Raw genomic sequence first — 26,955 nt, forward strand, 5'->3', positions numbered from 1 at the left:
CGACCACGAGGAATCTCTACATTTGGTACCGGGGTTGCGTAGACAAGAGCTTTCAAATGCCCCCATAAATGAAAGTCAAGAGGGTTGAGGTCAGGAGAGCGTGGAGGCCATGGAATTGGTCCGCCTCTGCCAATCCATCGGTCACCGAATCTGTTGTTGATAAGCGTACAAACACTTCGACTGAAATGTGCAGGAGCTCCATCGTGCATGAACCACATGTTGTATCGTACTTGTAAAGGCACATGTTCTAGCAGTACAGATAGAGTATCCCGTATGAAATCATGATAACGTGCTCCATTGAGCGTAGGTGGACGAAACTAAAATGAGCTCTAACATGGAAATTAAGCGTTTCCGGACACATGTCCACATAACATCTCTTCTTTATTTGTGTGTGGGGAATGTTTCCTGAAAGTTTGGCCGTACCTTTTTGTAACACCCTGTATAAAACATCTACTCGTCTTTGTAAGTCTCAGGTTCATCTCCATAAGATCTACAAATCTTATTTTGACATCGGAACATGTAGATCTGAGGGCAGAGCAACGGAACTATGACTGTGAAAATTTGATTTTGAATAGAAATACGGTACGTGGAGCTCACGCTGGAGGATCTGAAATCCTGACTATCTGGTATATGGTACATTAACCAGTTTGTCTGCGAGAAAGTAATGCGTTTTCAATTAGATTTACATATCCCATGTGACTGCAAAACAAAAATGACTCAGATTAAAAATGACAGCCCAGAAAATAACTAATTTCTGTGTTTAGTCTTGTAAACAATCGCTGTTCCAGAGCTGCTACTGTGATCAGAGAGCAAATGAGCATAAAGTCTAACGCATCTGGCTTTCAGATAAAAGCGCTTGAAAACTCACAAGATAGCACTTTCCTGACATCTTTTACTGATATGAAACCCCTGAACTGACATGGTATTACTTTCACAAGTACACTCTGGCAATCACTGTATCTTAGAGTAAACATGAATTCTGATGATAATTAAATTCATTGGTTTACGTATGCGAACGAAACGCTAGTTTGTTCTGCAACCTGTTACTATTAAGATAATGATCAAACTTGCGATGTGCAATGTAAGACCGTATCTCACCAATTTTGACAAAAATGCTTCTGCAGCACACAACTCGCGGTGTGCAGTGCGAGTACAGAAACACATTCATAAAGGTGAAGAATGAAAAATGAAGAACTAAACTTAACCAAAGATAAATGAAAAAACAAGACAGCAACTATGCATCATTAAGCCATAACAACAATACAACCTTTCATAAAGTTCTCACAACTAGACAAGTCAGCAAAATATTTGTTAATAATTGTCCTGGGCAGCATTACTTTTCTGGACACTTGTTTCAATTATGAGAGAAACATTGTGTTGCATTATAAAAGTTCTACTGCAAACTTCAGCCATAGTCAATATTCAAACAATGAGAAACTACACAGTTACAAACATAAAAAACTGGATTACCTTAACACTTGAGTTCGTAATCCTTCCATTAATATTTGCTCAACATCTTCAATATTCCTCAAAAACATTATTACAAAATCCTTTTTTTTAAATAATGCTGCCTCCACTGCATGGCAGGCAGCTTCCATCCTTTTCAAACCGAGTACATTGCGAGACTGCCTAACATACTGTGCCTACTACTCTCTTCAAGAGAAGTAACCTCTCTGACCAACATCTGTGATCTCAGGAACAGACAAAGACTATGGTTATGTCGATACTATGGAGGTTGGGTACATTTTTCAGATTCGCAACTTCATTCATAATTATGGCCAAAACATCTCGAAAATCGTCATGGCAAATAGGAGAGTTACGTTTCAATGTGAAGATGTAGCTTATCACCATCTTTTGTATTCTGAGAAGAATCGAATTAGTAGCAGGACGGACATCGGATCACAATGCCAATAGATTGCAGAGACAGTTGGATGTAGTCCAGAGGCTGCAGTGAACGTGATGACGAGACAGACGCAAGAGAAAAATATGAAAAGGAGACTAGACACGTGTCCCTCGAGAAGGACTATACGGTATCTCGAGAATATTTTAGGATTGTTCGACTGACTCTATAGAGTAGACGACTAACGCTAGCTGAAATCCCGTCAGAGGTTACAGCCAGGGTGCCATTACTGGAAGCTGCGTTGCGACTTCGTGTTGTTGTGTGTCATCAAGGACTAGCGTGGCATAGAGCTTTAGTCAACTGGGACACTGAGTGGCATTCTGTGCTGTTCGATGGTGAGTCTCACTTCCGTTTGTGGCCGTCAGATCAACATAAACGTGTCAGTAGAAGACCTGGTGTAAAGTCACAGGAAGAAGAATTTCACGGGACTACTTCAACAACTCCCGGAATCGCAGTGTGGGGAACTGAAAAATGGCTGAAATGGCTCTGAGCACTATGGGACTTAACTTCTGAGGTCATCAGTCCCCTAGAACATAGAACTAATTTAAACCTAACTAACCAAAGGACATTACACACATCCATGCCCGAGACAGGATTCGAACCTGCGACCGTAGCGGTCGCGGAGGTCCAGACTGTAGCGCCTAGAACCGCTCGACAACTCCGGCCGGCAGTGTGGGGAACTATTGGTTGTGTCAACAATATTATAAGTAATTGTTGAAGGGATGGTAAGGCATGTTCTCATAACCTTCATGACTAGGGTAGAAAATGACATCAAAAATGGTTCAAATGGCTCTGAGCACTATGGGACTTAACATCTGAGGTCATCAGTCCCCTAGAACGTAGACCTGCTTAAACCTAACTAACGTAAGGACACCACACACATTCAGGCCCGAGGCAGGATTCGAACCTGCGACCGTAGCGGTCGCGCGGTTCCAGACTGTAGCGCCTAGAACCGCTCGGCCACTCCGGCAAGCCAGAAAAGTGACATCATCCAGCTGGATAATGCATGACCACACAGTGAATTTTATACCAAAATCGTATTGAGGGAAATATATATCGCCGGCCGGGGTGACCGAGCGGTTCTAAGTGCTACAGTCTGGAACCGAGCGACCGCTACGGTCGCTGGTTCGAATCCTGCCTCGGGCATGGATGTGTGTGATGTCATTAGGTTAGTTAGGTTTAAGTAGTCCTAAGTTTTAGGGGACTGATGACCTTAGAAGTTAAGCCTCGTAGTGCTCAGAGTCATTTGAATTTGAAATATATATCTGGAGGTGTTGTGGAACCCAAAGCACTGACCCAACCACAACAGAAATACGTGGGAGGACACTTGGAAGGGCATAAAAAGCGAAATGAGAATTCAAATTCAGGAACTGAAACAAAAAGTTGTATGTTTACTGGCTTCCTACACAAACCTCTGTCGCATAGTAATCACTTTTTGAAACCGCTTTCATACGAGGACGGGCGGAAAAGTAATGTCCTTGAGTCTCTTCACGTGAAACGTCATCAGGCTTTTAAATAAAGCAGATGGTCTTAATATTCTACATCTTTGTTCTTTGTGTCTACATTCTCGCAGCCCACTGCCGCTAGAGGGCTCCGAATTGTAGCATACAATTTGCTTGCATGTATCGTTACTATGTTGGTGCATGACAAACAACGTGCTGTAACAGATTTTCTAATTCCATGATTTTGTACGCACGTGGAGCACCCTCTTCATCAGCATGGTAATGTCAATCACACAGAGCGATGCCACATCTATAATAATCCAACGCGTTATGTTCATTATCATTGACCATCCTCCATACACTCCCGACTTGGCCCCATCCGATTTTCATCTATTTCCACAACTTGAAGAACACCTTCGAGGACTTAGCCTTGACAGTGTTAGTGCAGCAATCAGACCTGAGCTGACTCCAACAACAAAGTGAAACATTATACAGTGATGGTCTCAACAAATTTGTCTCTTGTTGGTAGAAATGTGTTTATCGCCAGGGTGACAATGCTGAGAAATAAGTACGTAGACTTGAAGAGTGAAGATGTAGAATATTAATGATGTTTGTTTTAATTAAAAAAAACCTTAGGAGAGTTCACATAAAATATCCGGAGGCATACTTTTCAGTGGGCCCTTTTTTCATATTTTTCGCTTGATTTCGCGTTTTCTTGTTCCAAATCACGTAGTGATAATTTTGAACTGTATGTACCACTACTATGAAAGTAATGTCTTGCATAAGTTTGTTTCATTTTGCATTCCTTGACGATACAGTTCTCTCATCCACCAATGCACTTTTCATTTCGGTTCCCCATTGTTTTCGACGTTATATGTCAGTATGAAGGCAGCCACTGCATGTGTCGTATTCATGTACGTGGTATCACACGCGTATTCCACTCCACAGGCGTCTCTAAGCTGGCAACGGCAACGCAGTTTTCCGTCCGACGAATATAGCGATCACGCACGAGCGTTCTTCTGCGATGCTGGACATCTAGTGGCAGCCTTACAGCCCAACTGCACTAGAAGCCACTTTGCTACTTGACACTACACAGTTTATGCTTTTGTTCAGAGAGCCTCATTCTTGTTGCTACTGTATTAGGTGGACTCTGTTGCAGCATTATGTATAATGAGTCTTTATATGCTTGGAGAAAGCTACTAGTTAATTAAAGCTTTTGTTTCCTGTAATTGCTTGTTCGCCCATCATTTCTGCTCCTGTCCAGCTTTCCTACGAGGTCAGCAGCTCCACCCCTCTGTAGCCCTGTTCTCCTTAAAACTGTGTACGAGGTCGTACCCAACAACGATGCCCTCTCACACACACAATAATCAGCGACCAGCAGCAAATACCTGCCGCAAATGTGAAGTTGCCTGTCGATTGAGCGTGGCTGCTGTCTTCAAACACAAACTTGTCGCGCACGAACTCTTTTGTGCAGCAGCCGCCCTCTGTTGATATGCAGTTTCATGTGGCTGCTCAAGAAACATTCGACACAGCCTCGAGCTCTGCGACGTATCCGGAAATCTCCGGCTCGTTCCACCGCAAGCATCGTTTGCACAGCCCTATAAAATTCTCTGCTCCAACTACTTGTCCTTCTTCCTTTCGCTTCGCCTAAAACTGCGCCATTCTTGTTTCTCCAGCGGTGTCGACTTAAGAGCCGGACAGACGAGATTGCTTGCCATGTTACAGGTGCCAGCAGGAGCTGCGTCCCCTGGCGCCGGTGGAGATCGTGGTGCGGCCGCTGGACCCCATGGCTAGCGCGGCGTCGGCGGCGGTGGCGGGAGCAGCGGATGGTGTGGCCAAAGTGCGTCGACCGGGCGTCGACATGGACGCGCAGCTGGCCAACCGCGAAGTGCAGCTGGCTGTGCGGCCGCCCTCCGTGGTGGCGCAGCGGCGAGGCTCCTCCATGCTCGCCATCACCTTGCCGCAGACTCGCTGGTGAGTCTCACCATCACCAGCCGGCCTCCGCGGACGAGTTCGCTAACGTCAGCGCTTGATCCAGAGGACGAAAGTCCAAACTCTGGCCACAGAACTTACCAAGAAAAAAATAAAGAAACAAACAACGCACCACAAAGAAATTATCCGAACGGAACGGAGTTCGGTAGATATTATGTACATATATACACAATCAAATGGCTATAGTTTTGGAAAACTGGATCATTTATTCGGGAGAAACAGCTTCACAATTTGAGCAAGTCAATAACGCGCTGTCCACCTCTGCCCCAAATGCAAGCAGTCATTCGGCTTGGCATCGGGTGGTAGTGATTTGGAGGGATATCGTGCCTAATTCTGGTTCAAATGGCTCTGAGCACTATGGGACTTAACATCTGCGGTCATCAGTTCCCTAGAACGTAGAACTACTTAAACCTAACTAACCTAAGGACATCACACACATCCATGCCCGAGGCAGGATTCGAACCTGCGACCGTAGGCCTAATTCTGCCCAAGTGCAGCGTTAGATCATTAAAACTCCGAGCTGGTTGGACGGTCCTGCTCATAATGCTCTAAATACTCTCAATTGTGGGAAGATCCGGCGACCTTGCTGGCTGACGTAGGGTTTGGCAAGCACGAAGACCAGGAGTAGAGAGTCTAACCGTATTCGTGCAGGCATTATCTTGCTCAAATGTAAGCCCAGGGTGTCTTGCCATGAAGTGCAACAAGATGGGGCGTAGGCTATCGTCTACGCACCACTGTACTGTAAAGGTGAAGCAGATGACAACCAAAGAGGTCGTGCTATGTAAAGAAATGGCACCCCACACCATAATTCCCGGTTGATGGGGTGTATGGCGAGCGATAATTGCCGCCCGGGGTGGCCGAGCGGTTCTAGGCGCTACAGTCTGGAACCGCGCGACCGCTACGGTCGCGGGTTCGAATCCTGCCTTGTGTGTGATGTCCATAGGTTAGTTAGGTTTAAGTAGTTCTAAGTTCTAGGGGACTGATGACCTCCGAAGTTGAGTCCCATAGTGCTCAGAGCCACTTGAACCATTTTTTTGAGCGGTAATTAGGTTTATACCCCACCGCTTTCTGCGGCATCTCCTGACACGTCATCGGTGGTCATTGGACGCAGTTGGAAGTGGGACTCATCATTGAAGGCTATTCGTCTCCAGTCAATGAGATTCAAGACCGAAGCCGCGTCTGGCACGCCTTGGACAATAGTGGTATACAAACCTGACTGTCACCTCCATATGGCCCAACAACTATGAGTGATGGCCTTTATTAATGACAGACCATCCTGGGCTTATATTTCAACAGGATAATGCTTGCTCATACACGGCGAGAGTTTCTACCACTTATCTTCGTGCTTGCCAAACCCTTCCTTGGCTAGCAAGGTTGTCACATTTCTTTCTAAGTGAGAGCTTTTGGAGCAATATGGGTAGGACCCTCCAACCAGTTCGTGAGTTTGACGATCTAACGCCCCAGTTGGACAGAATTAGGGACGATAACCCTCCGGTGGACATCCAGCACCTTTATCAATCAATGGCAAGCCATATAGCTGCTTGAATAAGGGTCAGAGGTGGACCAGGACCAACGCGTTATTGACCTTCTCAGTTTGTGAAGCTCTTTCTCTTGAATAAATCATCCATTTTTTCTGAAATCAGAATCATTTGTTTGTATGTATATACACATCGCACCCATTCAGATAATTCCTTCGTGGTGTGTGTGTGTGTGTGTGTGTGTGTGTGTGTGTGTGTGTGTGTGTTTGTCTTAGAGTGATTTTCATCGCCAGTATTTAGCGAGTGAAGGCAGTAAAGGTGCTGGATTCCATTTCATAATCATCAGAGCTTGTACCAAAGTCCAGTGTTAATTTACAAACCTCTCCACCGAAAGACGTGGTATCATGTCACGTGATATTGTTGGTAGCGATCCATCCGTCAGATGGAAATATTATCCCGGCTAGCGGCACCCTTCGTGCTGTTAGAGAACGGTAGGTTACCTGCCTTCATCGGTTTTCACTCTGTGGCATCTGCCATCACGATCAAAAACAGAAACACGAAAATACCATTTATACACACTTATCATAGTCACCTACCCAGGACGGTCATAATGAACAATAAAATCTCAGCTTAAATCAATTAATCAGATACTTTTCACAAGTCCGCAATCCATACAAGTTAATCATTACACCATAAATACACGCAAGAGAAGTGCGTAAATTCGAACGCTCAGAATCCAACGAAATGACCTCAGAATTTAAATCGCTCATTCCAAAATGATTAGCATTAGCCGTTCGTATGTAGAACTGAAGGCCTTATCACGAGAGACGTTTGTAACATCACCTACTCAAGGTCTAACGGAGGAAATTTGATAATGCGAAAAAACAGAATTTCCATGTAACAGAATCAGAAATACACTATGTGATCAAATTTATCCGGACACCCGCAAAAACACGTTTTTCATATTAGCTGCATTGTGCTACCACCTACTGCCAGGTACTCCATATCAGCGACCTCAGTAGTTGTTAGACATCGTGAGAGAGCAGAATGGGGCGCTCCGCGGAACTCACGGGCTTGGAACGTGGTGAGGTGATTGGGTGTCACTTGTGTCTTACGCCCGTACGCAAGGTTTCCACACCCCTCAACATCACTAGGTCCACTATTTACGATGGGATAGTGAAGTGGAAATTTGAAGGGACACATGCAGCACAAAAGAGTACAGGCCGACCTCGTCTGTTGGCTGACAGAGACCGCCGACAGTTGAAGATGGTCTTAATGTGTAATAGGCAGAGGAGCGTAAATATTGTACGATTGAATAGTGGTAAAACGTTACGTGGAGTGAGAAATCACGGTACACATTGTGGTGAGCCGTTGGCAGTGTGTGGGTATAGCGAGTTATCGGTGAAGGTAATCTGCAGCGTGTGTAGTGCCATCAGTAAAATTCGGAGGCGGTGGTGTTATGGAGTGGTCATGTTTTTCATGCAGGGGGCTTACATCCATTGTTGTTTTGGGTGGCACTATCACAGCACAGGGCACATTCATGTCTTAAGCACCTTCTTGCTTCCCACGGTTGAAGGGCAATTCGGGGATGGCAACTGCATCTTTTAGCAAGATCGAGCACCTGTTTGTAATGAACGGCCTGTGGCGGAGTGGTTGCACGGCAATAACATCCCAGTAATTGATTGGCCTGCACAGAGTCCTGACCTAAATCCTATAGTACACTCTGGGATGTTATGGGAAAGCCGACTTTGTGCTAGGCCTCACCGACCGACATCGATACCTCTCCTCAATGCAGCACTCCGTGAAGAATGGGCTGCCATTCCACAAGAAACCTTGCAGCAACTGTTTGAACGTATGACTGCGAGAGTGGAAGCTGTCATCAAGGCTAAGGGTGGGCCAACACCATTCTGAATACCAGCATTACCGATGGAGGGCTCCACGACTTCGTAAGGCATTTTCAGCCTGGTGTCTGGATATTTTTGATCACACAGTGTACATATTTCCATGTTGTGATTTATTGCTATATAGAGTACGGCGCAGGAACTTCCTTATTTAAAAAAAATCATAAAACGGAATGTGTTGGAGATATCAATTTAGTTCTCGTTTCTTTAAATAGAGGTACATTTAATGTTTTACTGAAAATAATATCTTGAAGGTGGCCTTCATTCTGCTCAGTGCATTTGAAAATTGGAAGTATCCGTCCATTTTCTCCACCATGCCTCTGTCTATGTTGGGAACATCAGCACGAAAGTGTTCCACAATCCACCCAGGGTCCGTGTATGATTGGTATAAACCAAGAATTTGAGATACTCCCATAAGAAAATGTCGCAGGGGGCTAAATCTGGCGAGCTTGCTGGCCACTGAAGATCGCCCTTCGAAAATATGAGAAGGTCGGGGAAGTGTTCATAGAGTCATTAACGTTCGTGCCGTGTGAGCCGCAGCGCCGCCTTCTTGTAACCAGACATCCCCCACATCCACTTGTTCAAGTTCTGGAAGAAAAACCTCCGCAATATCTCGAAATGATGTTCGGTGGTGACCGTAATTATCCTACCGTTCTCCGAAAAATGGCGGGCAAATAATGCCAATTTAGGATAACGCGCACAAGTCACGCATTCTGTATGTAGGGTTGAAGGTCTCAGGGATTCGCGCCAGTCCAGTATCGTATTTTTTGTTTATTCATTTTTCCAGACAAATGAAATTGTGCGTCGGCGTTAAGAAAACAAGAGCGCCATGAGGCACGTTTTCGATCAAAGTTTCACATGCAGCGTTTAGTTAAATAAAATCGCACAGATGAAGTATGTGCACCACTGCCAGTTTTTATGGATGAAATTTCAAGTCTTCACGAAGAAGTCCCTCACTGTGCAATCATAAATTGCAAGAGCGGCTGCATATTTGCGTGCAGATCTCCTGGGGGGAATTCGAAATCACCAGCCTTGTTTTCTCGCCGTTTTCTGGTGTTCTGGCGGTTCTTTAAGGTTCTGGTTTCTTTTTGTACACGCTACCAGTAACCATAAACGAAGACACCACAAAACAATCGATTTTCGATCACGAACACGAGCTGCAAGCGTGATATTAAATTACTCCCTGAATGCAAGTTGGGCTGCCATGACCGAACCGCCACTGGAAAATCAAGTCTTCACAGCGAACGAGCGGTCCTCTCTCGACCACTGCATGATTGCAACTAAACCAAACAAAGAAAAAGTTAGGTCCAGCCCTTTTGAATGAGCTGAATTCCACACAGCAATGTACCTCAGCTTAAATGATTGCTCTGCCTGGACAAAAAGCTCTTTCCACTGAACTGGCCAGAGTGGCCGAGCGGTTCTAGGCGCTTCAGTCTGGAACCGCGCGACAGTTACGGTCGCAGGTTCGAATCCTGCCTCGGGCATGGATGTATGTGATGTCCTTAGGTTGGTTAGGTTTAAGTAGTTCAAAGTTCTAGGCGGCTAATGACCTCAGATGTTAAGTCCCATAGTGCTCAGAGCCATTTTGAACCTTTCCAATGACCTCATAGTGTTGCACAGCACTTAAATCATCAAAATGCAAGTATCGGGTTGCAACGAAGTGGCCAAAGCAAAGTGGAACAGAACCGTACACAGATCTAACGAAAGCTGCATCTTTATGTATTCAAGCACTCAAATATCAAACGCCACGCTACTTATACACGCATCAAAAACAGTTTTGCATCACCCCGGTTCCCAGAACCCCTGAAGACAGACATTGACTTTGGATGTAGCATCACAGACACAATCCCTTTGACTGTTCAGAGATGTCACTAAACTCGCCGAAAGAAAACAACCATGCTTGAGCAGCGCCTATTAGACGGAGGGGGTCCAACAGCCGATCAGTTCCAGTCATTCCACAAGGAAGGGCTCTCAACAAGGGAAGTGTCCAGGCGACTCAGAGTGAACCAAAGCGATGTTGTTCGGCCGTGGAGGAGATACAGAGGGACAGGAACTGTCGATGACATGCCTCGCTCAGGCCTCCCGATGGCTACTAGTGCAGTGGATGACCGCTACCCACGGATTATGCTCGGAGGAAACCTGGCGGCAACGCCACCATGTTGAATAACGCTTTTCGTGCAGCCGCAGGACGTCGTGTCACAACTCAAACTGTGCGCAGTTGGCTGCATGATGCGCAACTTCACTCCCAAAGTGCATGGCGAGGTCCATCTTTCGCAACCACGACACCATTCAGCGCGGTACAGATGGGCCCAACAACATGCCGAATGAACCGCTAAGGATTGGCATCACGTTGTCTTCACCGATGAGTGTCGCATATACCTTCCACCAGACAATTACAGGATTACACTGCCAGTTTCTGGATGATATATATGATTCTATGTATATAGACTGAGCAGCGAGTGAAAATTTCTACCAAGGCCAGGAATCGAAGCGGGTCTCCTGCTTACTAGGCCCATGTGCAAGCCTCACTAAGTCACCTTGGTAGTGCAGAGTGCACAACTGCATGTATTACACTGACACGCCTCCCTCTTTTGTGTCATTTCTTTGCATAGGTAACTACACCTGGGTTTCAGGCTGGATCCCCCTCCCCCCCCCCCCCCCCTGCTCCCTTCCCCATTTACGTTCGATGCTGAGGTGCTATTCCAGAACATGGAGACACTCAACAGTATTCTATTCGTGTCTAAGAAGGAATTTAAAGCAGACTGAGATGGCAATGAGAATCTGGATTTAGAAGGGAGCTATGCGAGAGTAATCCGTGCAGTTTTGCGCACCGCTGTGCTAGTGTTGCATAGTGGCTAGCGCACTTGCCTGGTAAGCAGGAGAGCCAGGTTCGAATCCCGCCCTTGGTACTGATTTCCACTCGCCGCTTCAGTCTACATACGTAAAATCACGTCAGTAGGAGACGAGTAAAGTCTCTGAAAAAAATCAAATGTGTGTGCATTCCTAAGGGACCAAACTGCTTAGGTCATCGGTCCCTAGACTTACACTCTACTTAAACTAACTTATGCTAAGAACAACACACACACCCATGCCCGAGGGAGGACTCGAACCTACGGCAAGAGGGGCTGCACAGTCCGTGACATGACGCCTCAAACCGCGCGGCCACTCCGCGCGGTCAGAGTATTTGAAATTGTGTCATTTCACATGTATATGATTCTGCTTAATACCTGGCGTAGGATAAACGACATGGTTATTAAATTTAAACCAAGAACACTTCAGACGATATAAACGAAATAATTAAAGTATTGTCTATCAATTCTTTCACTTGGGCACGTAATGTTCGTCATCTACATGGAAGCATAACTTGATAGGAGACTTCTTGAGCTATCAAAGAAAGGCTCATTTCACAATGCAGGGATGTGTAGGGAGTAACTATTTTAGGAAGAAACAAAGGCTTGGATGCAGTACGCAGATCCTATAATAAGACTGAATATAGTTTGTGAACGCAGTATGGTATTTCACAGTAAGCACTGTTTAGTGGATGCAGGTTCCAATAATAGTGATGCAGAGATGAAGCACCAAGCACGAGAACACTAGCATGGAGAGAAGCATCAAAACAGCCTAGGGACTAAAATCCACAAAAATAACAAGTGATAAATATGTTTGTTTGTTTTTGTAAAATATTTACAAGAATTTTGCTGCCCACGATGTTCCGCACTGATACCTGGCGTTCTCATTTTCAGGTTGCTCTCGAATGGCAACCCAGATGAGAGACTCCCTGCCGGCAAAGGCGACGCGGAGGCAGCTGCTGCGGCCTTCAAGAAGAAGAACCGCACGCTAGGCGAGTGAGTACACCTGAGCAACCACGATGCACGCACTTTCACTCTTTCTTTCGCAATCCATTTTAACAATGAATACCTTTCGCAACATGTTACCTGTACTTGAGTAATTCATTTTGCGAAATCTAATTGTTGGGCGTTCAGGTCTATTTATTCATAATACTGTGAAACGTACTTTCCTGCACCCAACCCCTAGAGTTCTTGCAAGTCAAAGGGTATATTAAACACGTGACCTGACCACGTTTCCGTCCACGGGACACCTGTCGCATTAGCCTGTGAATTGTTCTGGTAACTTTTAATATTTATTAATTGTAGGCAGGATTGTGGTCAGTGTTGTAAGTTACATTCTAAACAGCAGCTGGTTATAATTTCGAAAATAAAATATTTATTAATCCTTAACTTAATATCGTCAGAGACGTAACGTCGGATACCGTCACTATCTAGATTACGAAAGTGCTAAGTCGACCACACCTCGAACTGTTCAAAGTTCTATTCGAAGCTATTCGAAGAAGCTCTGTGGAGTCCCACACAATTCAGGTCACAGTTAGAGCCCATAAAACTGTCTCTAAACTGCTCGACCAAAATATTTCAGTCATTTCCCCCATTCCGATTCTACTAGTTTTTATTCTTCCGTAAATAATTTCTGTCAGTGTTTTGCAGTCATTACTTATTAAACTGATAATTCGGCACTCTTCACACCTGTGAGCAGTTGCTTTCTTTGGAACTGCAACTATTATATTCTTATTGTAATACGAGGGTACTTCCGCTGTCCCATACACCTTCTACACCAAGTGGAGCACTTGTCGTGCCTGGCTCTCTGAACGTCTACAGTAGTTCTGGCCTTGTTCGACTTAGGTTCTTCAGTGCTCTGTCAAATTCTTCTCGCAGTATCAGATCTCCCAATTTACCTTTTACTTCCTCTTCCCTGTCTATAAAGTTCATTTCCCTTGTTTAGTCCCTATATACACTCCTTTCTTCTTATCACCATTCCCTTCTTTGCTCAGTACTGATTTTCCATCTGAGCTCTTGATATTAGCAGAGGTGATTTCCTTTCATCCAAAGGTCTCTTTAATTTATTTTATAGACCGTATCTGTCTTCCCCATAGTGCCATAGTTTTCTATGTCCTTACATTTGTCCTCTGACCATTCCTACTTCATCATTTTGCACTTTCGGTCAGTGTCATTTCTTAGATCTCTGTATTCCATTCGCGAGCTTCATTTGCTGAATTTTCGTATTGCTTTCTTTCATCAGTTAATTTTAATATATCCTGCGATTTTCAATGATTTCTACTAGGTCTTTTATATGTAGTGTGCTACCTTAACTGTTTCTTCTCCCAAAGCTTCTTATTTCAGACAATCGTTGTCTAATGCTCCGTTTGAAACTCTCAAAAACATCTCGTTCTTTCAGCTCATCTATGTCCTGTCTCCTTAATTTCATAACTTTTAGCAATTTCTTCAGTTTCAATATAATAATTAATAAATTAATTAATGTCAGATTCCACCTCTGTCTTACGGTTTAGAATCTGGTTCCTATATCTCTGCCTAACCATGACCTCCTTACATTTACAGGGCTCTGGAAGAGTGTTTGTGCCTCTCTACGTGATCTGACTAAATGTGACTCTGGGACACATTCTAAAGTAAACTCAATAACAGAGTGAGATCCGTTTCTTCTTAGAACATTCCACCTACAACACGAATAGCTCCCTCACTGAGTACCAATCGACGCTGTGCATCAGTGCCAGAAAGGAAATCCTCGGACTTTCTTCATCACAGCTGCTGACTGAAGTAGAGATGTAGGGCATATAAAGCTAGAGGGTCTTTACTTTGCACTGTCTCCATGATTCACAAAATGTGATTTATTATTTGACATTACATATTCTGCCTATAATATAAGATGCGAATTAAAAGGTACTTGCAGATGGAGCTACCAAGTTTCCTACAGCTGAAAACAACTTACTGTGAGAGTTAATAAATTATACTTTTCGTAAAAGTCAATTCATGTGAACACGAGCTCAGCCACCCGTTTATGGGGCCATGCAATCCTCTCAGATGACTTCAAAGGTCACGGGAAAACAGTCGAACAAAGTATCGACCGGAACCAAATCCTATCGCTCACACCCATGTTATTTCAAAAGCTCCAAATATCTTTGTGTTGCTTCGAGAGACATGATACTATCCCACAACGAACTGCTTCGCAGCGGATTCATCGCTGTGAACGCTGTTGTCACCAATTGTATTCCAGACTATTCAACACATTGTCATACGTTTAATGGAATGCGTAGACATTACAGCAGAGTTTCTCCTTCCTTTGCGTAGGTACTCTTACAAAGATTTATAACATTCGTATGTACAAGGATGTGCTGAAAACTAATGCCTCCGAATTTTTTGTATGAAAATACCTACAGCTTTTTAAATGAAACAGATGTTTTTAATATTCTCCATCGTTGTTTTCATGCCTACATATTTATTTCTCAACACAGTCACACTGACGACGGTCACATTTCTCCCAGTGAAAGCCCAGTTCGTTGGCACCTTCACTGCAGAATATTTTACTTGGATGACGGAGCCACAATCTCACTCTCTGCTTTCGCCGCTTTTGGGAACAGATGAAAATGGGATGGGCCAAGTCGGGACTGTACGGAGGATCATAGATGACAGCGCCCCAAGACGTCCCTTCAAGGAGAGGGTATTCCATGTGTGAACGGTTATAAATTCGACTACAGCACGCTTTTTTCTCGCACTGACGTAGTCACGTTACACACGACCATGTCTCACAGTGCAATTCGGAGCCCTACAGCGGCAGAGAGATGCAGCTTGCACCAGCGGAGCGCGAAAGTCGGCCGAGTAATATGCATGATGTGTAACATTTCAACCGATATTGAGAACAGAATTACAAATTCGGATGCGTTACTTTTCAGCACGCTCCCGCGCAATCTGATTTTGTTGTGTCGGCTACTGTGGGAGTCAGCACCGACATAAACAAGGAAGGAGAGAAGTTGCAATGGCCGGTGGCAGGAATCCAAAATGATCTGTAGTTGAATTGTAATTCAACACTTTATTTCCAATAAGAAATCAAAATAACTTCTCTTATGAAGTGGCATCCTGTGCCTCCTAGTTGCAAGTACTCTATTCGCAGAACGTAGGCTAGGTATCGTCCTCCAATTACTCTGTACTCATGTTCTCGAAGTCTGCCACCGAATTTGGCCGACCATTGATGGGGCGGCTGGTTAAATCAGCGTTGACAGGGGGTACTGAAATCTGTCTCCCTGGAGGCTGTCCACTCTTTCCATTGACGCTGCACTGGACGGTGTGCAGTCCACGCTTTGCAAGTGTAGAGATTTCTACTTCAATATGTTATTCATCACGTTTCCTATAGAATTAAATTCATCTCTTTCATTTAGTCCCTCTGCTTCTCTTAAATTGTAAGTGCCGAATACAAAATGTAAAAGCTACTACCAAATAAGAATGCGAATCGTTTATCACTATTCCCTGAGAGGTTACGTTTCATTTCGGAGTGCTATCATTCAGAAGTTAATCAATTCTTGCAGTCCGTTTTTAGCTACCTCACTTACGTAAAATCAGTATTTTTTCTCTGTTATCATTAGAATTTATTATTTTAAGGAACATGGAGTTTCACGTATTGCACAGTGCACTTGTAAACTCATATACTGCATAATACACTGAGAAACTTTACAGAAATGCAGTGAAAAGCGAATACAAATTATGATGAATTCCACACAATCGCACTGACTAGCTTTTCAAAAATTGAGTCCTTCTGTCAGCTATAATCAACTGGAGGGAACAGTGCTTAACAAATATCTTTCAGTGACAAAATGTAATTCTACAATCTCACTCAGTGAAAGTATAATTATGTTACTATTTTTTTCTAATTTTCAATAAAATATTTAAAACCTGTTCTTCTATAGGAAAGCTATCATTTATCAAACTCGCATAGCGTTTTTGTTCGAAACGTCTGTTTGTTTAATTTTAAGCGCATTATTGTTCTACATGTAGGAGAAAGTACATTTTTAACTATGAAGATCTGAAATACTTTTATGAAATATTTTGCTTAAATTTGGCTCTCTTCGTAGTTTCTTTTATTTCCTCAGTGGTTAAACTTTTTCTGTAACTAGACACCACAAAAGTTACTAATCAGTGTCCTCTATATTATTTATGTATTTCCATTGGCATCATCGTTTTGGCTATTTCAATCCAATATATTCTCCTTGCGCCCATTTTACACAACATTATTCTACTATTTTCTTCATCTAAAAGAAATATGTTTTCCGAATGTTAAATGCATTAGTGTATGACTGTGTTTGAATAAAGGAGCAGGTAGGGAGGGACGAACAGAGAGAATAAGCACGCGAAGTGGTTATTTGTTGCATTAAATCTTTAATTTTTCATCATTCACTATAAAAGATATTTGCATAACCCCTTTTTCTGCTTGTCATAAAGTATTTTCGCCGTATTTATTTGTCTAGTAAGCATGTCAATTACCATTGCCTCCATGAATAAAGAATTTGTAGAGCTTACTGAACGTCTCGGAATGAGACTCGAACCAAGACGCTTGCATTTCCAAGCCAGTGCAATACCATTTGAGTCATCCACACAGAGCTCAAAATTCCGGCGGAAGGTAATGACTTGTGTTCGATTTTCGCTTTGGCACAGGTTTTGTCTGCTATCTATAAAGTGGAATATTAATTATGGTATGAATACGTAGGCTGAGTCGCGGAAGAAGATTAATTTACTGAAATGAAGGCACAGATTATTCAGGTGTGAAAGATGATCATGGGTTCTCCAGAAACTAGGGACCAGATATTAGTGGTTATCCTGTATTGACCTGAGCATCTGCTTCATTTTAAGCTAACTGCAAATAAGCTGAGCGCCTCACAACGAAATAATATTCTCACTTGACTCTTCTACAGATTTCATGAGTGAATAACATTTCTAGAGTTGTAATGCTGCTATGCAACACATCACTTAGTCCTTGAAATGACTGGACAAACTTTGTGCAATTGTTCTAGTGACGCCCTCAGCACGATCCTGTCGGCGCTCTACGCCAAGCTGCTGGTGGTGGTCGGCATAGCTATGCCCATAACGGAGGTGCTCTCTGCAGAGGTGCATGCAAACTACTTCCAGGTGAGTATTTCGGGCCGACTACATGTTATTGTACCCCAAGACATTTTCAACGCAGGAGAGAATTAAAGTCTTGTTGACATTTCGCAAAGGTGGCAGTGACAAACTCAAGAAGATGGCCCGTTCATTACACGACATTGATTACTTGTAGAATATACTAAACGTATGAGGTCCCTGTAGTTGCACAATTCTTCAGGCTGAAGCTACATGGTAATATGCAAACTCAGCTCCATCTTATATGAGTGACTATAAGGTTACTTCTGTCTGAAACTGAGCAGATTGTTAAACGCGCGATACCTCAACTTACTATGGAGCATCAAAAGTGCTAAAATTTTGCATTATGTTATTATACACAGTCGTACAAAACGTAAGGATTAAAGTAACTTTGGCATGATGCGTCACTGACAAGTGAAAAAGCTCGGTGAAACGTTGACCATACTTACAAGGCAATGGAAAGAAATACGCAATCAAACACAAGGACATTTTTATTGAAAGACAATTATTAGACTGAACTAACCACCACTTTGATGGTCGCCTAGATATTACAAAAGATAGGTCATGGTTCTTAATACCGTGTGTAATTATCATGACGGCAATGGATGCTCTGCAATGTGCTCCCATGTTGACCACAAGCTTGATAAGGACTGCTTTTGGTAGCACGTTCCATTCCTATACCAGTGCGGTTGACTGCTGCTGGATGGTCGTTGGTGCATGTGAACGTGATCCAGTACGCCTCCCTCTAGCGTGTTCAAAGATTTGGAGGTCACTATGCCTTTGCTGGTAGAAGCTGGTAGAAGAAACTGGTAGAAGCCGACCTCAGGGAAGACCATTTTGGAATCCATAGAAATGTTGGAACACGCGAGGCAATGCTGGCCCTACGACCTATCTTAGAAGATAGGTTAAGGAAAGGCAAATCTACGATTATATCGTTTGTAGAGTTACAGAAAGCCTTTCAGAATACTGGAATACTCTCTTTCAAATTCTGAAAGTGGCAGGGGTCAAATAAAGGGAGCGAAAGGCTATTTACAATTTGTACAGAAACCAGATGGCAGTTATAAGAGTCGAGGGACATGAAGCGGAAGCAGTGGTTGGGAAGGGAATGAGACATAGTTGTAACGTATCCCAGATGCTATTCAATCTGCGTATTGAGCAAGCAGTAAAGGAATCAAAACAAAAATTCGTAGTAGGAATTAAAATCCATGCAGAAGAAACAAAAACTTTGAGGTTTGACGATGACATAGTAATTCTGTCAGAGACAGCAAAGGACCTGGAAGAGCAGTTGAACAGGATGGGCAGTGTCTTGAAAGGGGGATGTAAGATGAACATCAACAAAAGCAAAACAAGGATAATGGAATGTAGTCGAATTAAGTCGGGTAAGGCTGAGGGAATTAGATTAGGAAATGAGACACTTAAAGTAGTAAAGGAGTTTTGCTATTTGGGGAGCAAAATAACTGATGATGGTCGAAGTAGAGAGGATGTAAAATGTAGACTGGCAATGGCATGGAAAGCGTTTCTGAAGAAGAGAAATTTGTTAACATCGAGTATAGATTTAAGTGTCAGGAAGTCGTTTCTGAAAGTATTTGTATGGAGTGTAGCCATGTATGGAAGTGAAACATGGACGATAACCAGTTTGGACAAGAAAAGAATAGAAGCTTACGAAATGTGGTGCTACAGAAGAATGTTGAAGATTAGGTGGGTAGATCACGTAACTAATGAGGAGGTATTGAATAGGATTGGGGAGAAGAGAAGTTTGTGGCACAACTTGACTAGAAGAAGGGATCGGTTGGTAGGACATGTCCTGAGGCATCAAGGGATCACAAATGTAGCATTGGAGGGCAGCGTGGAGGGTAAAAATCGTAGAGAGAGACCAAGAGATGCATACACTAAGCAGATTCAGAAGGATGTAGGTTGCAGTAGGTACTGGGAGATGAAGGAGCTTGCACAGGATAGATTAGCATGGAGAGCTGCACCAAACCAGTCCCAGGACTGAAAACCACAACAACAACAAGGAATTCGTAGCACGACTTGACTAGAAGAAGGGATCGGTTTCTAGGACATGTTCTGAGGTATCAAGGGATCACCAATTTAGTATTGGAGGGCAGCGTAGAGGGTAAAAATCGTAGAGGGAGATCAAGAGATAAATACACTAAGCAGATTCAGAAGAATGTAGATTGCAGTAGCTACTTGGAGATGAAGAAGCTTGCACACGATAGAGTAGCATGGATAGCTGCGTCAAACCATCTCTGGACTGAAAACCACAACAACATATGCCTATGCAATATTATGGCTTCCCACACCTTAACAAGTGGTGATCATGTTCGACAATGTTCCTGGTTGCATTACGTATCCTCATATGTCGAGAGATGGAATGCACCCTGGAACATTTCCAAACATGATGGTTTTGGTGGTCCCGGTGTTATGGTGTGGGGAGACAACGTTGCACAGGCGCACATAATTACAAATATTCGAACAAGGTACACTCACCGATCAACGTTATTGTGACACTGTCCTTCTTCCCCATATGGGCTTTACACGGATGCATGTGGCCCTGATTACATTTTTATGGATCACAATCTGTGGCGGCATCGACCCGCCACAGGTGCAACAGCTGTTGCAACGAGTGGACTGACCTACCCGTTCTCCCGGCTTAAATCCCATCTAGTGCATGTTGGGTGCATTGTGTAGACGTATTGCAGAACGTCCACATGTTCCAACGATCATCCAACAGTTGTCACCCAGCTTGTGGAGAAATGGAACGCCTTACCACAAGCACTCCTAAGTAGCCTTGTGGCCAGAATAGGAGCACGTTGTAGACAACTGATGGATGGTCATTGGAACATGTGGACGTTCTTTGATACGTCTACACAATGCATCCCCCACGTGCTAGATGGGATTTAAGACGGGAGAACGGTCAGGTCCATATTTATAGATCTCCTGCCGGCTTTCGGTACCGTACCTCACAGTTGACTTCTAATCAAATTGTGTCCTCCTGGAATATCGTCTCAGTTATGCGACTGGATTCTTGATTTCATGTAAAGGAGGTCATAGTTCGTGGGTTATTGACGGAAAGTCGTCGAGTAAAACAGAAGTAGTTTCTGGCGTTCCCCAAGGTCGTGTTATAGGTCTTCGGCTGATCCGTATGTATATAAACGATTCAGGAGACAATCTGAGCAGCCGTCTTAGGTTGTTTGCAGATTACGCTGCCATTTATCGTCTAGTAAAGTCATCATAAGATCAAAACAAGTTATAATACGATTTAGAAAAGATGTCTGTATGGTGCGGCCAGCCTGGGTGGCCGAGCGGTTCTAGGCGCTACAGTCTGGAACCGAGCGACCACTACGGTCGCAGGTTCGAATCCTGTCTCGGGCATGGATGTGTGTGATGTTCTTAGGTTAGTTAGGTTTAAGTAGTTCTAAGTTCTAGGGGACTGATGACCTCAGCAGTTAAGTCCCATAGTGCTCAGAGCCATTTGAACCTTTTTTTTTGTTTTTTCCTTGTATGGTGCGAAACTTGATAATTAACCCTAAATAATGAAAAGTGTGAGGTCATCTACATGAGTGGTAAAAGGAATCCATTAAATTTCCGTTACACGATAAATCGATCAAACCTGAAAGCCGTAAATTCAACTAAATACTTAGAAATCACAATTAAGAAGAACTTACACTGCAAAGAACATACAGAAAATGTTGTGAGGAAGGCAAACCAAAGACTGCATTTAATTGGCAGAGCACTTAGAAGATGCAACATATCTACTAAAGAGACTGCCTGTACTATGATTGTCCCTTCTCTTTTTAAGCTCTGCACGCAGTGTGGGATCGTTACCAGATAGGCTTCATGGAGCACATCGAGAAAGGTCAAAGGAGGGCATCACGTTTTGTATTATCGATAAATAGAGGAGAGAGTGTCATGGACATGATGCATAATTTGGGGTAGACATCATTAAAACAAAGACGTTTCTTGTTCCAGTGGGATCTTCTCATGAAATTTCAATCACCGACTTTCTCCTCCGGAAGCGAAAATATTTTGTTGAAGGCGACCTACATGGAGAGAAACAATCACCATAATAAAGTAAAGGAAATCCGAGTTCGCAAGAAAAAAATACAGGTGTTCGTTTTCCCCGAGCGCTGTTCGAGAGTGGAATGGCAGAGAGTTATTGTGAAGCTGCTTTGATTAACCGTCTGCCAAACACATATGTGTGAGTTACAGTGTAGCCGCATAGATGTACGTAATAATATGTACAGCATGTACTGCCGTCTGTAGTGATCACAAACCCTATCTCTGTGCCTTCAGTGTAATTATTGATTTGGAATAGAAGTGTCACGACCGTTCGCCTTGTTGGGTATTTCTTTTAGTTACCTTTCGTACTATACTGTAGCAGTTCGTTATACGTATGGCCCAAGTTTCACTGAGCTACGTTACTTGTCAGTGACCCATCATGCGGAAGTTAGTTTCCTCCTTAAGATTTGGCCACAAATCTATTTTACTGTTTGAAGTGTTGTTAGTTTACATGTAGTCCTGTGTGCTCATTACTTAGATGCTGCACCTCTGTTATGGCATCTTGGGTGTAATGGTTCTCTTACAGTAGGATGAATCTTCACTAGAATTTGTAACTTTTCAAGTGTAACTTTGTAGTTGTGTCAGACCCACCATACTTGCTCCGGACACTGCGAGAGGGCTGTACAAGCAATGATCACACGCACGGCACAGCGGACACACCAGGAACCGCGGTGTTGGCCGTCGAATGGCGCTAGCTGCGCAGCATTTGTGCACCGCCGCCGTCAGTGTCAGCCAGTTTGCCGTGGCATACGGAGCTCCATCGCAGTCTTTAACACTGGTAGCATGCCGCGACTGCGTGGACGTGAACCGTATGTGCAATTGACGGACTTTGAGCGAGGGCGTATAGTGGGCATGCGGGAGGCCGGGTGGACGTACCGCCGAATTGCTCAACACGTGGGGCGTGAGGTCTCCACAGTACATCGATGTTGTCGCCAGTGGTCGGCGGAAGGTGCACGTGCCCGTCGACCTGGGACCGGACCGCAGCGACGCACGGATGCACGCCAAGACCGTAGGACCCTACGCAGTGCCGTAGGGGACCGCACCGCCACTTCCCAGCAAATTAGGGACACTGTTGCTCCTGGGTATCGGCGAGGACCATTCGCAACCGTCTCCATGAAGCTGGGCTACGGTCCCGCACACCGTTAGGCCGTCTTCCGCTCACGCCCCAACATCGTGCAGCCCGCCTCCAGTGGTGTCGCGACAGGCGTGAATGGAGGGACGAATGGAGACGTGTCGTCTTCAGCGATGAGAGTCGCTTCTGCCTTGGTGCCAATGATGGTCGTATGCGTGTTTGGCGCCGTGCAGGTGAGCGCCACAATCAGGACTGCATACGACCGAGGCACACAGGGCCAACACCCGGCATCATGGTGTGGGGAGCGATCTCCTACACTGGCCGTACACCACTGGTGATCGTCGAGGGGACACTGAATAGTGCACGGTACATCCAAACCGTCATCGAACCCATCGTTCTACCATTACTAGACCGGCAAGGGAACTTACTGTTCCAACAGGACAATGCACGTCCGCATGTATCCCGTGCCACCCAACGTGCTCTAGAAGGTGTAAGTCAACTACCCTGGCCAGCAAGATCTCCGGATCTGTCCCCCATTGAGCATGTTTGGGACTGGATGAAGCGTCGTCTCACGCGGTCTGCACGTCCAGCACGAACGCTGGTCCAACTGAGGCGCCAGGTGGAAATGGCATGGCAAGCCGTTCCACAGGACTACATCCAGCATCTCTACGATCGTCTCCATGGGAGAATAGCAGCCTGCATTGCTGCGAAAGGTGGATATACACTGTACTAGTGCCGACATTGTGCATGCTCTGTTGCCTGTGTCTATGTGCCTGTGGTTCTGTCAGTGTGATCATGTGATGTATCTGACCCCAGGAATGTGTCAATAAAGTTTCCCCTTCCTGGGACAATGAATTCACGGTGTTCTTATTTCAATTTCCAGGAGTGTATATGTATAGACTGCAATTTCGACGAGGTAATCTTTCTGTTCTTTCTGTAAGGGCATCTGTTTCCATAATTGCACAGTGTTTCCCTTCCGATTTATTTATTAATACTTCGTCCATCTTCTGTCGGATTTTCGTATAAAATTAGAGTTATCCAAATAATAGTTTCCGTTGTGACTTAAACAGAGTTACTTGTTTCAATTAATACAGCAGTCTTGGCGTTATTTCAGAGTACATTTTCTACCAGCACCGAAACTCTTGTCAAACCATGAGCTTATTTCTGTCTCATAAGAAATCACTGCTTGTAAACGTACCATTTTTCGTACATATGTTTTTGGGCAGGAACATTTTCAAGAATAAGAAAAAAATAGGAATCGTTGGAAGATAGCTCAGCAGTTCAAAATGGATAGTAAAACACTCGCATGTGTAACGCCTTCCTGAAATGTGTTGTGTGCTGAACTGTGTGCTATATGGGTGATCAATGTGGTAAAACAGCCCAACACCCGCTACGAACACCCGTTGCTTTTTCTTTGGCTATTTTGCTAAAATTCCAAGCTTAAAATATTTGCAGTAAATGGCTACTGAAACTGGTAACCATACAAATACGGTTGTCCATACTGCACTGTCACAACAGTTCGTACCTATCGTGTTTTACAAGGCTCAGTTGCTCAACACGATGACATTTAAAGATATTCTGTGCCAACGTCGCACTGTCTTTTTATTTTCAGAACGGCAGCACTATAGTGGCTTTTCTTCGGTTATACAATACTGGTAGGAGGAAAACCTCAGAATGTAGATAGATTTAAATATCTAGAGGAATAAATGAAAAAATTGTTCTGGCATCAAAAAGGTATAGGAATATGACACGAGCGTTTTTATCAAAATTTCCGTCTTCATAATTAAACTCCAATAAATTAAAAAGCCCAGGCGATGTAAATTAACCCCAACGAAACAAGAGTACAAGTATGATTAAAGTTAATGTCAGTGATTGCCACATCCAATTTCTATAACTTCGCATTAAATTCTTCTTCTGGAGTCTATTTACATGTAGTTGGAAGTGTTATTGAGTACAGGTTGAGCAAAGGCCAAAAAAAAATGGTTCAAATGGCTCTGAGCACTATGGGACTCAACTGCAGTGGTCATCAGTCCCCTAGAACTTAGAACTACTTAAACCTAACTAACCTAAGGACATCACACACACCCATGCCCGAGGCAGGATTCGAACCTGCGACCGTAGCAGCAGCGCGGCTCCGGACTGGAGCGCCTAGAACCGCACGGTCACCGCGGCCGGCAGCAAAGGCCAGCCGAACTGGGGAGACAGCCAGAGTCTGGTCATTAGGAGGAATCGTAGGCATTTACGAATGACGGGCACCGCCAAAGGAAGGATGGACGTAGGTAGAAAGTTCGGAACAGCATACTGCGTGGGGTCTAAAGTCCGTCAAAGAGCCATCTTCTGTGTTGTGTCCTAAACGCTGGAAGGCGATTGTATCGTGTTTTAACTTGGACGGTCTGCCACCTCTGAAGAGATGTGTCACGAGCTGACAATAAAAGATTGAAGCATTGCAGCGCCCTGGCCTCTGCAGGAAACCACTAATCTGGGAAAGCCAGACCCAACGCAATACAGAGATAGAAATTAATGAAGCAGGGTGAGACGGAAGGCCATATTGCGCTTTTTTGTTTAAGGACAGGGAACCCGCAGCCGTCAGGCTGGTGACAAGTTAACTGCATTGTTGTTGACTGTTTTAAGAAACAGTAACAGCATCTACCGTCGGATAATATCAATAAAGTCTGTTGTGGGAGAAATCGCTGTTTATGAACTTCCAGCATGCTAGAGTGGCTGTGGATCAGCAACTTCTGTTACTCAATAGAACGAAAAACCAGTCAAAAGTTGCAAATTTAACTTTTTTATTCACTCGATTACTAGTTTCGGGCAGAGATCCGTTTTTAAACAATCGTATGATAGACGAAAATGCGATAAACATGTCAAAAATGTGCAACGTACAGCTACAGCGCATATAGATGACGACCCGATACTGGTTATCGAGTGAATAAAAAAGTAAAACTTTGGACTAGTTTTTCGTTCTACTGAGAAATTGCTATGTGTAAGGTATTTGGAACAGATTGTAAGGATTTACATATAATTAAACGTACAAACTTCAAAATAATGGCTAAACTAGCAAGAGTAGCACTGTTCACAACGACCATTGCAATGTAGCGGTTTTGCTTGACATTTCCTTTGCTACTATTGCTGACTGTTTAACTGGAAATTCTTGTCACTAGTTGTTTGGTCTCTGAACATCATTTTAGTGATCACAAAGGCTGTATAATGATTTTCGAAGTTCGTATTTCTGCGTAAGTATATGTAGTAACACGATAAGAGAACGAAAAACTTGTTTTAGATGTAGAAGTCATGATTAGTTGATAACCCGATAATTTCGATTTCTCATTTCAGGGATTCTACCTGTATCTCTACGTTGGAAGTATTCTTTACATGTGCTTCATTTACATGATTCTGCTGAAGAGTCGCGCTGTCTACAAAATCATCAACAGATTCGGTAAGTGCTTGTTCAGAGAAGATATGTTCCTGTGACTCGTAAGCCGAAATAGTGTCTCCTTTTTTATAACAACATGGAAGTGTAAGACTTTTTAGTCGCAATACTGAAGATGTAATGATCCTACATTCGTTGTGGAAATTGAGCCAAATGGCACATTAGGTAAAGTCCTGGATCCCAAATCAGTAAGGCGTTTGTGACTGGACAAAATTACGAGAAAAAATTCCATTAAATGAAAATGGTCTCTGCTATACTTTTCTTTGTTGAAGTCTAGCTGTTTCGTATGGATTTAACGTCTTATACACATAACGCCATTATTAAACAATCTAGTTGAAAATGAAAATAATTAAGATTAAATGTAACATTCTAAAAGTCAGACGTTTTCATTATAATTCAACTGAACTTGGATAATTACACCCACATAGCTTATAGTGGGTTACCACCCTCTAATTATATGAGAAGGAAAGTGCATGAGATGTGAAATTTATTTACTAGAGCTAAGGCGGAGACAAACAATTGCGTTTAGCATAATTTGTAAATAATTTTATTCACAGTCATAACCTGCCAAACAAGTTACATGTAGAAATTCCAGTTAAATAAAAGGATAATATGTGGGAACTCATAGATTGTATCTAGGGAAGCTGGAACAAAGTGTTCAACATATATTAGTCCTGACAACAAAGAACATAAAGTCATTCTA

At 43.7% G+C, this 26,955-nt stretch overlaps 1 protein-coding gene across 1 annotated transcript in view; it reads left to right on the plus strand.

Moving 5' to 3' along the window:
- LOC126474741 (proton channel OtopLc-like) overlaps window positions 1-26,955 on the plus strand; it is a 133,245-nt gene that overhangs the window by 3,006 nt on the left and 103,284 nt on the right. Inside the window, exons 2-5 of the mRNA XM_050102217.1 lie at window positions 5,068-5,316; window positions 12,457-12,558; window positions 17,580-17,694; window positions 26,156-26,258. Coding sequence (XP_049958174.1) covers window positions 5,068-5,316; window positions 12,457-12,558; window positions 17,580-17,694; window positions 26,156-26,258 — 569 coding nt within the window. The remainder of the gene's footprint in view (window positions 1-5,067; window positions 5,317-12,456; window positions 12,559-17,579; window positions 17,695-26,155; window positions 26,259-26,955) is intronic.

This window comes from Schistocerca serialis, chromosome 4, assembly GCF_023864345.2.
Source record: "Schistocerca serialis cubense isolate TAMUIC-IGC-003099 chromosome 4, iqSchSeri2.2, whole genome shotgun sequence".
NCBI classification, from domain to species: domain Eukaryota; kingdom Metazoa; phylum Arthropoda; class Insecta; order Orthoptera; family Acrididae; genus Schistocerca; species Schistocerca serialis.